This window comes from Sceloporus occidentalis, unplaced genomic scaffold (genome assembly GCF_023333645.1).
Source record: "Sceloporus occidentalis isolate IW3139 unplaced genomic scaffold, rSceOcc1.0.p SCAF_4, whole genome shotgun sequence".
Taxonomy (NCBI): Eukaryota; Metazoa; Chordata; class Lepidosauria; order Squamata; family Phrynosomatidae; genus Sceloporus; species Sceloporus occidentalis.
Window position 1 is genome coordinate 89,535,631 of NW_028316984.1, and position 14,417 is coordinate 89,550,047.

The 14,417-nt window shown below is 45.6% G+C and overlaps 1 protein-coding gene across 3 annotated transcripts in view; it reads left to right on the forward strand.

Annotated features, from left to right (window-relative positions):
- LOC149314305 (carnitine O-palmitoyltransferase 1, liver isoform-like) overlaps nt 1-14,417 on the forward strand; it is an 81,591-nt gene that overhangs the window by 44,970 nt on the left and 22,204 nt on the right. For all 3 annotated transcript variants that reach the window (XM_089520809.1, XM_089520807.1, XM_089520808.1), the window contains exons 11-14: nt 458-646; nt 944-1,049; nt 2,558-2,674; nt 7,053-7,217. In XM_089520809.1, coding sequence (XP_089376935.1) covers nt 458-646; nt 944-1,049; nt 2,558-2,674; nt 7,053-7,217 — 577 coding nt within the window. The remainder of the gene's footprint in view (nt 1-457; nt 647-943; nt 1,050-2,557; nt 2,675-7,052; nt 7,218-14,417) is intronic.

A 14,417-nucleotide genomic window follows, 5' to 3' on the forward strand; every position in this document is an offset into this window, starting at 1 on the left:
GCAACGTCTCTCCATTGTTCAGTCTGTTGATTGCCTCAAGTTTCTGCTCCATTGATACAACAACCTTCTTCCTTTTCGTTGCCATGTTTTGGCCCTTGTTTTGGGGCCTGGAGGTTGCCAAGCTTTGGCCCTTGTTTTGGGGGCTGGAGGTACTCGCCCTGCTCCCTGCCGCCTCCTCCGCCACACTTGGGGCCCTGTTTTGGGGGCTGGAGGTACTCGCCCTGCTCACCTTGCCCATCACGGCCTCCATGTTTGGGGACGTGTCTGTTCTGGGGGCGGGCAGCCACAATGTCGGATAATCTGGAATGTCGGATTACCGAAGGTTGGATAACCGAGACGCTACTGTACTTCATTAGTCACATTTAAAATTTAGATTTAAAAGAGAGTGACTGTATAATGTGTCATGCTCTCCACTGTGTGCCTTTAACGATTCTCTCCATTGAAATTCTTGTGCCAGAGTTCCATGGGCCAAAGCTCGCCAGACCTACTTTGCACGTGGAAAGAACAAGCAATCATTGGATGCTATTGAAAAGGCAGCTTTCTTTGTGACTCTGGATGACACTGCTCAGGGTTATAGGGAAGAGGATCCAGTGACGTCAATGGACAACTACTCAAAGGCACTTCTGCATGGCAAATGCTATGACAGGTATGTTGCAAAGAAGGAACAGGAGTTCTTTTTGCTTTTTACATGCGTATTTAACTTCCTTTATAGCAGATAAAGTGATGTGTTTTCCTTTCTTCAATCTGGAAACTTTCTTGTAACTCTTCGGAAAAGAATTCAGATGGTATTAAGAAAAAACTTTTTTATACATAGAAAAGCTTTTCTGTTCATTTTCCAAAGTCTATTGACGTCTCCATGAAACATGGGGATGGCGCCATTTCAGCTCAAGAAAAACTAGCAGTGAATTAAAGTTGTTATTAATATATATTTTGTCTTTCCTAGGTGGTTTGACAAGTCATTCACTCTTATAGTGTTTAAGAATGGTAAAATGGGTCTGAATACCGAACATTCTTGGGCAGATGCTCCTATTGTTGGACATCTTTGGGAGGTGAGTCTTTAGCTGTATCAGCCATATAAATTTGGATAAGACTTGGATAAGATGAATTTGAATGTTTCCCACTTTTACTTTTTCTCCCAAACTTCACTTCCTTTCTTTGTTTGTCAGTTTCCAATCAATGACAATTACATATGTAATGCATGATGCCATTTTTTTTCCTTTAACCAAGAATTCAGCTCATCTGCTCTGTATAAGTGTTAACACATGCTCACCCTGTTGCTTGGCTTACCTGAAAGGTTCTAAAGCAGAGAGTCTGTGTATGCTTGGAACCTCTCCCTACAAACCACAACCTTGAAACTTTGGGGTTCAGAATCACATGGACAGTTTCCATGCATACAGAAGGCGTTTTTTACTTCAGAGTTGCTGCTTTTCACATGAGATCAACAGAGAGGGCTGGCCTAGTATACTCTCTTATTTTATTTAGAACTCATAAAGCTAAGGTCTGCATTCCAAGAGATGGAAAATAGGTGATAAACCTGCAAGGCTGGTGTAATTTTGTGTTAAATCACAATACTATAATAGGAAGAAAGCTGTGCAAAGCTACCCAAGTATGGGACGAGATAGGTGGAGTGGATGGTTTAAAATCAAGACTCAGAATGCTTTGTGTGCTTATCCACCATTTCAATACAGTGTACTCTGTGAGTTGCCGCAGCACCACTCTTGGCCCATTGCTTTGTTTAGGTGTCAGATATTGTCCAGCATTCTGCCATCATGCCAATAATACACAAATAAATAATTAAATGTGTCTACCCCAAACAAAGTTCTGAGCCATTCTATATCATGTTGCCCAAACCTCAGGGAGATTATATAGTCTTGTATCTAGCCTTTATGATCTCCTATAAAGCCCAGTGCTTTCCTGAAACTTCATGTCATGCATGACATACCCTGTCTAATAATGCCAGGAAGAAATGAATATGGAACATGGGATGTACACCTTCATGGGATTTGGGCCTCCCCAAACCATACAGCTAAACCTCCAGGGCAGTGTCCTCTGTGAATGACATACTCTTCATTTGGGCACAGGATACTGTTAATTTGCACGGTAAATTTGGTGCATAATTCTGGATTAACTCCACTAAAGTTCAGACTGCCTAGCTGTCTGTCACTCCTGCTGCTGCTCTTCTTTTTAGGGAGGAGATTGTGATAAGTTGGCAGGAGGTGGATGGTCTATAATTGTCATTCATGGGTTGGACAGTCACCATGCAGGCCTAATAGACTGAAGCTTCTTTTGATGGTAGCCTTATTGCAGAATGCAATTAATATGCAGTTTGTAGTACTTGGAATTTGTTATGTGCAATGTCTGTTCATATTCACAAACACAAGGTTTTCCTATCCTGTTGTACAAAGAACTCAGCTGAAGAATATAAAAAAAAATTAGAGTTTCCTGCAACTCATACTTAATCTTGTGTGTTTAGACATGCATGTTTCATGATCCGCAGCAGTGTATTTATAATGGATTTAATGGTGGGTTCATCTTCCCTTTACCCTCTTCTCCTTAGAATGTCATGCTTTCGGACTGCCTTGAGTTGGGTTACACAGAAGATGGGCACTGCAAGGGAGAAACCTCTTCTGGAATTCTTATGCCTACCAAACTACAATGGGAAATTCCTGAAGAAGTAAGTATATAACCATTTTTGATCAGTGAAATTGGTAATGGATATAGTAGCAGTTTTCATCACCAAAAAGTGGGAGGAAAACTTTGTTTGCTTTGCCACTGCTGCTATACAGCACTACCACCCTGACACCACACCACCTCCCACATTGTTAGAATCATAGAATTGGAAGAGACCACATGGGCTATCCAGTTCAACTCCCTGCCATGCAGGAAGACACAAAGAAAGTACTCTCAACAGATAACCACTCAGCCTCTGTTTAAAAACCTCCAAAGAGAAGACACCATCAGTCTCTGAGGCCGTGTGTTCCACTGTCAAACATTCTGAAGAGTCCTTTAGTTCTCTGCACCAGCTTTTTGTGAGAAGGAGAAGTAGTGTAGAATTGCTTCCCTCGCCTTTCTGCTGACAGAAGTGTCTGCTGGATCAAAGAGCCTTCTGTCAGCAAACAGACACTGTCTGACTGTAACTGAGTGCACTTCTGTTCAATTTTAAATAAATATAATTATTGTCTAATATTTAGTAAATTAGTAAAGCCTTAAAGAAATGATATTTCCACATTTGATTGTCATGGTTTGTAACCTATACTCAGGACAAGAAGCTACTGTTAGGACAGAATACCAAGATTGACAAGGGGTTCAGACAAACCAGCATTTTATCACCCTTTCTGTTTAACTTGTATGTTGAATGGATCATATGTAAAGCAGAATTAGACTCAGAGGAAAGAGTCTTGAAAATGGGAGGAAGGAACCTCAACAATTTGTGCAATTTATGCAAAGATACATTGTCGTTGTATCCTTCTTCTGCTTTCTTGCCATTATTTACCTGCAATACTGACCGACATTTGTCGACCTTGCATAAGCAATTTTGGAAACGTCTTACTAGTCCAACCTGATAATATTTGTCAGTACCAAAATCCTAACACTCATTACTTACTGGAAGGGCTAGTCTTGTTAAAATCATTTCATCGTTTTATTTAAGCTCTGCTTGACAACATATGTTGTCATACTCAAGAACATTCATCTTTTGCTTTGGTTGTCTTCTCATAGAACAGCAGTGATGTGTAGAATGTATTTGGGGATGGGGACTTGAAGGGGGTTTTATAGGTGCATGTCTTATGCTCCAGATAACTCAAAATTAATCAGTCTTAGAAAGTATTAGGAAGACTCATGGTGGCATTTTTACTGGATTCAGAGTAGAATTCCATTTATGTGAATTTTTCATAATTGGCCCAGTTTGGACAAAGCAGTAAGTCAGGGATTTACAGGAATCTTGACTTGTCACCAAGCAAACATGGTTCCTGATTTGCTTCACAATTTGCTTTGTGTATTGGCCAAACACAGATCCAATTTCCTCTTCCCTCAGCAAACCAGAGAAGGAAATCTAAAATAAATCCCTGGATTCTTTCTCTTCTTCATTGGGAAAGAAACAGAACATCAGCTGTACCTGAACTTTGAAATGAAAATTTCCAGGAATTTTAACGCTATTGATAAAAAAAACATTAGGAAGAAGCAGTCCATTAAAATACCAGAATTTTTTGGATCAGATCAGATACTATGCTTGCTCCCCCATTAGTTTGGGTTTAACTCAAGAGGGGGAATTATTCAAGAAAACCAACTATTTCTAAATATAGAATGGCATTCAACAAAGCATTCAATCTGATTCCATTGAATTGAGTACAAGAATCGCATATGCCCTTGGGGGGAGGGATTATTAGAATCTTTATCACATGCACTCTTTTAAAAGGTAAAGGCACTTGACATGAATGTTTAGTCGTAACCAACTACGTATAGGGGGCGGTGTTCATCTCCGTTACTAAGTCCAAGAGCCAGCATTGTCCAATGACTACTCAGTGGCCATGACTGCATAGAACACTGTTACCTTCTCTCCAAAGTGGTACCTATTTCTCTACCATATATACTCGTCTATAACTTGAAAAATTTAAGCCCAAAAATGGACTCCAAAATCCTGGGTTGACTTATATATGGGTCAATATGGTAATACCGTTCAAATGCCAAGACTGTGAGCCTTGAAAAAGCTGGTGGTGAAGGGAGGGAGGAGAGAAAGAGAAATAGAGATCAGAGGTTTCTTTCCCCATTTTGCATGCCATGAGCCTTGGAAAAGCTGGTGGTAAAAGTGGGGGGAGAGAAAGAAAAAGCGAGCTTGGAGGTTTGTTTCCACATTTTGCATGCTGAGACTGTGACCCTTGGGAGAGGTCCAGAGAGGGAGACGGGGAGAGGGAAGTGGTATTTTGTTTTCCCCTTTACACCCTTTGTTACATATAATAATAATAATAATAATAAAATAAAATTTTTATTTATATGCCGCCCTTCCTTCGATCAGGGCGGCTTACAACAGATAAAATACATACAAATTACAAATTAAAATGCATACAATACAATAAAACAAAACCAACAATAAAAAGCCCCTTAGCCCAACCTCTTGGCCACGAAAGAGGAGGGAGGCCCACAGGATATTTATTCGGGGAATGCCTGTTGGAATAGGAAGGTTTTAAGGTCCTTCCTAAATTGGGCCAGGGTGGTAGACGAGCGGAGCTCTGTGGGCAGCGCATTCCAAAGGGCTGGGGCAGCTATGGAAAACGTCCTCCGAGAAGTGGAGGCTAACCTAGCCCCAGGCACCTTCAGTAGCTGCTGCCCAGACGTTCTGAGGGTGCGAGGCGGAACATATGCCCCTGTTTGACCCTCAATTTATCCACGTGTTACATCAAAATCCACGACTTTGGCCCCAAAACCTACCTTTGACTTATACATGAGGTTGACTTATACATAAGTATATACGGTACTTGCATTTGCCTGCTATCGAACCGCTAGGTTGGCAGAAGCTGGGACTAATGATGGGAGCTCACTCCGTTGTGTGACACTTGGGCCTCAAACTGCCAACCTTCTGACTTTCTGATCATCAGAATTGCCATCTTTACCACTAAGCCACTACATCCCATGGACTCTTTTACTGTACATTATACAAAGATGACAAATTAAGTCATCCCTCCATATTTGCGGCTTTGATATTTGCGGATTTGATTATTCACGGATTTCATTAATGTGTTCTCTCTAGGACTGTCTAGGTCCTCCAGTGCAACTCTGTGGTCAACTTTAACTAAAAGTTGCACTGAAAGACCATTTGTAGCTACTTCAGTGCCATTCTATGGTCAGTGTATGTTGGACATCGACCACAGAGTTACACTGGAGGACCTAGAGATTCCTAGAGAGGTGTCCTCTCAGGGAAAAACAGTGTTTTTGTTATTTGCGGTTTTTCCATATTCACGGAGGTCTTGTTCCCCTAAACCTAGCGAATATGGAGGGACAACTGTAGTTATACTTCTTTTAAGTAAGGAGGTTGACAGACAGGCTGCTCCATGCCGCCCCTTTTAGCCCCCCATCGTTACCGCAGCCACCAAATGGCACAGCAACGATGCACTTCCTCCCGGGAGCAAAAAGAAGCTGCCTAATGCAGCTTCCTGGAAGGGGTGCGATTGGCGTGCGCACCCCCCAATGATGTCACTTCCTGCCAGCGCTGTTTGTGGAGGGTGGCAAGCCATAATGGTGGCATCCTCGTGGACTAGGCCTGCTGGGCATCTAAATGCCCAGTCTCATGTAGCCCTAGTCCACGGTGAGGACACCGCAAACTGCCCATCTGTACTGGGCCTAAGTTCCCAGGTAGAGCTTCAAAATGGTATCTGAAATATTTGCTAGAGGATACTGAAAAAAAGGGTAACAGAGGAGCTTTCGAAGTTCTTTTTTTCTGCTGCCAAAACGCAAAGGGCCATGTTCCATAAACATTAATAATTTAAGGATGCCCTTTCTTGGTCAAACATAGAGGTGCTAAGTGGGAGTCTATTTCCAGTAGTAGGAGGGATATCAAAAGTTTTGTTGCTAGTAAAAAGTAGTTTTTTAAAAAAAGGCTGCATGGTTTTAATAAATATATTTAGCTCAAATGTTTAATCTGCTTAAATTGTATTTGTTTTGTAATGAATTTTATACACATTTTACTAAGCGGTTTTTAAAATGTATTTATTTGCACTTAATTATATGCCACTGTTTTATTTTAATATGGTTGTGTTCTTACCTCCCAATATGGAGTGCTCACGCTTTTGTTTATAGGTGTGTAAGAAGCAAAACAGACAGTTAAAATAAGCGGGTTTCTAGCCGGCTTGTAGGTGGGGCATTTAAATAATTCACACCTTGAAGCCAGCCAGAAAGGTGTGTATTGTCTAAATGCCCCACCTTCAAGCTGGCCGGAAACCTGCTTATTTTGACATGGCTTCAGAAAAGGCACCTTCAAGCCGCTTTTTCCTGCCCATCTGTTTCATCCCTAAGACAGATAATTCTTGGGATATTTTGATCATTAAATCATTTCAATTTAGTGCCAAGAAGTGATTGAGAGATCCCTGGCCATTGCAAGACCTCTAGCAGATGATGTGGATTTCCATTCGTTTCCTTTCAACACATTTGGGAAGGGTTTAATGAAGAAAGCTAAAACTAGTCCCGATGCTTTTGTGCAACTTGCCCTACAGCTTGCTCACTATCGGGTAAGTATCATCCTGATTTTAGTTTGTTTTAAATGCCTTCTAAGTAAAGTATATGAAATGTAATCCTGAATTTAGAAAGTAAGCTTCTGAGAGAGTACTGATTTAACCCATGCTACTACTGTTTCAGTTATATCATGCTGTCCTCTTTGCATGCTAGAACTGTTTAGTGCAGTTGAGGCTTTGCTTTTTCACATATAGCAGTGCACATTTATTTGGATTTCCCTGAGACAAGCTGCTTCTATACCACGATGAACAAAATGTGGCTTTCCAGATGGACTGCAGCTGTCAGCATTTTAAACTATGGGCTATGCTAGGAAGCTGAAGTCCCAACCACTTCTGGAGGAATGCACTTTCCCCACCCATGTTCTCTACTGCCTGCCCAGTACCGAGTTCTGTACAGGAAAGGACCCTTGCAATGCTATTTTTTTTCCCTTACCATTTTAGCCCTACTTGTTGCTTCATGACCATTGAATTACCAATGAATTTGCCCTTAGCATGTTTCTGTTCCGCCATGGTGAATGTTCTAATTGTCTTGATTTTTTTTACCCTATCTTTTTTTTAAAATTGCGCGGTTTCATTATTAAAGAAAAAAGTGCTACACGTATAAGGAAATGAGCAATTAAAGTCCTGCAATCACCAATCCCCAAGAATAAAAGCAGGCCAAGGAGTGATTCACTTTCTTCTTCGTGGTCTCTGCGAATCACACAATGGGTTATTTCTGCGCATGCGCAGCAAACTCGGAAACTTCTAGAATCTCTGGGCAGAAAGTCATGTAACTTTCTGCAGGCTTTTGCAACTTTTTGGCGGTAGCCCCGCCCATCCCGTATAAAAGGCCCCTGGTGGCCCGCTCCTCTTCAGTTCCTTCATTCCGCCGCGTTTGCAGCTCGAGGAACTTCGCTCTAGCAGCTCATAGAATCTCTATATTGACTGACCATTACTGGCTATCGACTCTGGACCGGACCTCACCATTCTTCGATCACGATTTCAACACCGTCGACTCTGTTGCTGAACTCTGGTAACGAACATCCTTGCCCCAATGGCCTCCTTTAAGCAGTGCGCCAAATGTGGGGTCAAAATTCCAATGTCGGATGGGCACGACAAATGCGTCCTCTGCCTTGGCGAGGGCCACATTACGGGGGCCTGCAGACATTGCAAGGCGATGACCGCCCAAGCCCTAAAGAACAGGGATCAGAAGCTTAAGGCCTCCCTGTATGACAAAGTTTTTCATCCCGCCCCGGCTGACGCCCAAACGTCCACGTCGGATACTGCCAAGGCCAAGCCCGACAAGGCTCCCAAGAGGGCTCACGGTGATAAGCAAAAGTCCTCTAAGACCAAGGAGGGGCGAGAATCGAGGAGGGCCAGGTCGGCCTCCCCGCCACCGAAGACCAGGCGGAGAGGGCCCCCAAGCACCATCTCAGTGCCCCCGGCAGAACCGCGGCCCGCACCAACCCCTATACCGGAGTCCGCTTCTGTTTCGGCTCCTCCACCCTTGGAACCGAGAGTAATCATCTCCTCCAACTTGGCTGTCCATCAAAAGGATTTGGACATAGTCCAACTGGGCGACTCTTCCGAGTCTGAGGGTGAGATTCCAGACTCGGACGTCCCACCGTCTCCACAGGGACAGAGGCACCTTCCTCGCTCACGGTCCCGTTCCCCACGGAAACGAACACAACTCCCTCGGTCACCGTCCCGTCCTGTGCGAGACAGAGTTTCGCCACTCCGGAGAGATCGAGGCGTTCTGGGAACTGAGGCAGACGAGGCCCTGGACAGGGATCGCCAGGATCGTTCCCCACTGGATGGAGACCAACCGGACAGTGAGCTCTTTGACACCTACCCGGATTTGATGTACGACCGCCACACTGGACAATATTTGTTGCCGGTGGATGTGGGTCACTTGCGTCGTAATATCCCTAGCCAAAGAGGAGTGAGGCCTCGCTCTCCACAACTTAGAGCCTCTCACTCTAGGTTTTCGGACCAGGACAGACGCCCGTCTCTCAGTAGAGAGGACCGAGACAGACGCCGTTCTCCTAGTAGAGAAGCCTCTCCTGTATACCGTACGGAGAGCAGATCTCGCTCCGCATCACGCTCCCGTTCGGCTTCCCCGTCTCTTCAGATCTTAGAGGACCAACCTCTGACCTTCGGTGAGCCAGATGCCCCATCGCCATCTGACGACGTCCGTTCTTTCTCCGATAGAGTCATCCGGATGGCTGACGCCTTAAAGCTAGAGGTCGCCCACCCCGAGGAGGACGCCCTCGACCCAGTGGAACGCAGGATCCACGGCTGTGCCCCTGCGCCACCTTCCTTGGCCTTTCTACCTTCCTTAGAAAAGATTGCCAGACGATCCTGGGATGCACCGGCTACCATTGCCTCCACCTCCAGGAAGATTGAAAACCTCTACAGGGTCACTCCATCTGGACCCACGTGGCTGTTTAATCATCCCAAACCTAACTCAGCCATCGTCGAGGGTTCACAGACTTCCTTCGCCGCCCGGCCTTCTTCTTCCCCAGTGGATAAGGAGAGTAGGAAGATCGACGGCCTGGCAAAAAAGTTCTATGCCTCTGCTGCGCTGGACATTAAAATTGCTAACTACGCAGCATGCATGGGAGCTTACGTCCAGTTGTTAATGGAAAGAATGGACCCTGTCATTAATGAGCTCCCAGACGACAAAAAGAGAATTATGACCGCCATCCGCAATGAGGTCCATCTGGTTGGTGGTCAGCAGATCATATCAGCACGCCACTCTACGGATTGTGCCTCAAAGATTCTCTCTGGATCGGTGGCCCTTCGTCGGTATGCTTGGCTGCGCTCGTCGGACCTGACCCCACAGGCCAAATCAGCCATAGAGGATATGCCATTCGACAATTCTGGCTTATTTAATAAAGAAACTGACGAGAAGCTGAACTTCCGCTACAGGATGAAGACAGCTGCCAAAAAACATGGCATGTCGGCCTCTGCTTCTAGGCCATCCAGACAACGCTACTCGGGTCAGAAGAGCTGGTTCCACCATGGGCAACAACGATTCCACCAGCCCGAGCGCCAATTCCAGCCTCAGGACCAGAGCCACCAAGGAGGACGTCCCAGGTCTCCACCACACCAGGACCGTCGTCAACCATCCCAAGGCCGTTATCAACAAGGCTACAAGAAAAAAGACACGCGAGGCAAGAAGAGGTTCTGAAACCCTTCTGCGCACTTCGTCCCCCCTCTTGCCAACACCTTAGGGCCCTTCATTAACACCTGGGCCTCTATTACCTCTGACTCTTGGGTTCTCAAAATAGTCCGAGAGGGTTATGCCCTAGAGTTTTCTGAGCTCCCCGTCACTGGAGCCGTTATTACCACCGTCCCCTCGGACACCCTCCTCGACGAAGTGCGCTCCCTTTTGGACAAGGATGCCATTGAGCCTGTCCACCCCTCCAACAGACACTGCTGCTTTTTTTCCAAATACTTTATAGTGCCTAAGAGACCGGATGGGCTTAGACCCATCTTGGACTTACGAACTCTAAACTCCTTTTTGGTTTATAGACGTTTTAGAATGATAACTCTTGCCTCTATTCTGCCACTTTTGCAGAAGGACGCCTGGTTTGCCACGTTGGACCTAAAGGACGCTTACTTCCATGTCGGCATAAGAGACAACCACCGCAGATTCCTTGCTTTCGCAGTCGGGTCGGACGCTTACCAGTACAAAGTCCTTCCCTTTGGTCTATCCTCAGCACCACGAGTTTTTACAAAATGCATGGCTCCTGTTGTCGCCTTCCTTCGCCAGAACGGAATTGTAGTCTTCCCTTACCTAGACGATTGGCTGTTCACCGCCCCGTCACGGGAGGACTTGACGCGCCACATGGTCTTTGCCCAGGACCTATTGTCATCACTGGGTCTCCGGATCAACCAAGACAAGTCAAACCTGACCCCGACCAGACAGATAGAGTTCATAGGCACAGCTTTGGACTCGGAGACAGGCATGGCCTACCTTCCACGATCCAGGTTCCTAGCTCTTTCATCAGCGGTAAGGGCTTGCCTCAGCCGCAGACATCTTCCAGCCCGTGTGATACAGGTAGCAATGGGTCACTTGGCGTCAACCACCTTTGTTACGCTATGGGCAAGGCTAAGACTCAGACCGGTACAGTCCTGGTTCCTTTCCGTCTTCGATCCCGTAAAGGACCATCCCGACAAAACGCTCACCATCCCAAGGAAGGTTCAGAACTCATTGCGTTGGTGGCTCCATCCAGACAACGTCTGTTCAGGCATGCCGTTTGCCCTTCCACAACCAGAGATTACGCTAACAACGGACGCGTCCCTGCAGGGTTGGGGCGCCCATACATTGGGATTGACTGTCAAGGACAAATGGACCTCCACGGAATCAAGTCTCCATATCAATGCGTTGGAGATGCTGGCGGTGGAGAAGGCACTCAGAGCATTCCAAAGCCTTCTCTCCGGCAAGGTGGTGCTTCTCTTGACGGACAACACAACCACCATGTACTACCTCAACAAACAAGGAGGTACCAAATCAAAGACTCTCCTAAAGATTACTCTCCGTGTTTGGGACTGGTGCATCCAACACAGGATTCTGCTCCAGTGCATCCATCTTCCAGGCGACGACAACGAACTGGCGGACCAGCTAAGCAGATCCCAGACAACATGCCACGAATGGAGACTACACCCAGAAGTGGTCTCCCTTCTTTTTCATCGATGGGGCACGCCAGAGGTGGACTTATTTGCGTCCCCCGACAATGCCCACCTCACCAGATACTGCTCACGGGCTCGTGTAGCCGACGCTCTGGGAAACGCGTTCCAGTTTCAATGGACAGGTTGCTTCCTTTACGCATTTCCCCCCTTCCCACTGATCACCAGGGTGCTGGCAAAGATAGGGATGGATTCATCAGATGTGATAATCATCACCCCGTGGTGGCCGAGACAGCCGTGGTTCGGGCCCCTTCGACAGAGAGCACAAGACCACCTTCGCCTCAAATACCGGCCCGATTTGCTTTCGCTTCACAACGGCCAAGTCCACCATCCCGAGATGCAGTCCCTCCCATTGGTGGCATGGAGGATTCGATCCTGAGCTCGCTTCCATCCGGGGTACAGGATATAATCAGGGCAGCTCAAAGGCCGTCTACTCGGAGAGCCTATGCTTATAAATGGGACAAGTTCCTTTCCTTCCTACAAGCCAAGGACGTCCCACCGTCCCGTGTCTCCATCCCTGTAGTCCTGGACTTTCTATTGACACTGACTGAAGCAGGCCTCTCTTTAAGTTCCTTAAAGTGTTACTTGTCTGCCATCTCGTCCCACTATTTCATGCAGGACAAGCCTTCCTTGTTTCGAGACCCGCTTATAAAGAGGTTCCTTAAAGGATTTAATAACTTACACCCGCCGGCCCTTGATCCTCCCCCACAGTGGAGTTTAGACACTGTTCTGAATTGTCTAGTTTCTAAACCCTTTGAACCCTTGGCTACCACTGACTTGAGACTCCTAACGTGGAAGACAGCCTTCTTGGTAGCTATCACATCAGCTCGTCGGGCTGGTGAATTATGTGCCCTCAGGGTGGACCAACCCTTTCTCCGTTTTCACAAGGACAAAGTGGTTCTCCGTACGGACATTTCCTTTTTGCCAAAGGTGGTGTCTGCATTTCATATCAACCAGGACATTGTTTTACCGACTCTGGCTCCTAATCCGACCACGGACTCTGAGCGCCAGCTCCATGCCCTAGATGTTAGAAGGGCACTGGCGTTCTACTTGGACAGGACAGCTGCCTCTAGGCGTTCAGAGAGACTCTTTGTGTGTTACTCTGCAGCCAAGAGAGGGCTACCGGTTTCCCCGCAGAGATTTTCCAAGTGGGTGGCCAACACCATCCGTCTCTGCTACGAACTGGCTGGTAAGCCCCTGCCTGGTCGAGTTAGAGCCCATTCAACTAGGGCGGTAGCAGCATCCTCGGCCTTCTTGACGGGGATCTCACTCGAGGATGTATGCAGGGCTGCTGTTTGGTCCCAGCCATTGACATTTATAAGACATTACAGGCTGGATGCTAGGGCCAGACAGGATGCAGCCTTTGGGAGGGCAGTGTTACTCTCTGCCATGCATTGAGTTGTTATGCTGTTAATAAATAACACTGTTGTTTGGTTTACATACTTTATTGTCTTTCTCATTGTTGGTTATTGACACTCCCTCCTCCTCTGACTACAGCTCGCTAGTCTAACCCATTGTGTGATTCGCAGAGACCACGAAGAAGAAGAACAGGTTGCTCACCTGTAACTGTGTTTCTTCGAGTGGTCATCTGCGAATTCACACAAACCCGCCCATCCATCCCCTCAGTGTCTGCTCTATTGTTTACGCTTGTTGTCACGCTGATTAGCGGCTCATTCGGAACTGAAGAGGAGCGGGCCACCAGGGGCCTTTTATACGGGATGGGCGGGGCTACCGCCAAAAAGTTGCAAAAGCCTGCAGAAAGTTACATGACTTTCTGCCCAGAGATTCTAGAAGTTTCCGAGTTTGCTGCGCATGCGCAGAAATAACCCATTGTGTGAATTCGCAGATGACCACTCGAAGAAACACAGTTACAGGTGAGCAACCTGTTCTTCCCAGTTATATTGGACAGGAAGAAATAATATGAACTGAATTTGCAAACAGGAAAAGTATCAGTTAAAAACATAGTAATTCCAAAAGCTTCAGTACTTCTTTAAATTGAGACAAAATATGCAGCATTTGCAGTGTTTTCTAAAAAATAGAAAATAGTGGAATTGGAAGTATCATTTGGGTGCTCGTGTAGATGTAAATAAATGAAAAATATCATTTTTAAATAAAACATCAGACTTTTAGTGATGAGATGTATAATTCCATAGATTAGGTTTGTATCTCAAAAATGAATACTATGTGCAAATTTATAATTAATAAGGAAGAATAATCAAGAATTTTATAAATATATTTATTCATTTCCTGCATTTCCCCCCATAGCCCAAGGACCCAAGACATTCCATAATAGATGTGCACAAAGCCTTCTTTCATTTAAATCTCAAAGAATCCATAACTGGAGTCAAACTAGTTGGAACATATAGATGATCTAATCTAAAATAGTACCTTTCCAAAAGCACTTGAGGAGGCTAATAGTTGAATAATAAGCCTGGGAAATTGATTTTAAAAAAACAGATAGAATAAATGCAGTTTTCTTGAAGAGGAGTTAAAAAAAACACCCACACAAGAATTTCTGTTGGC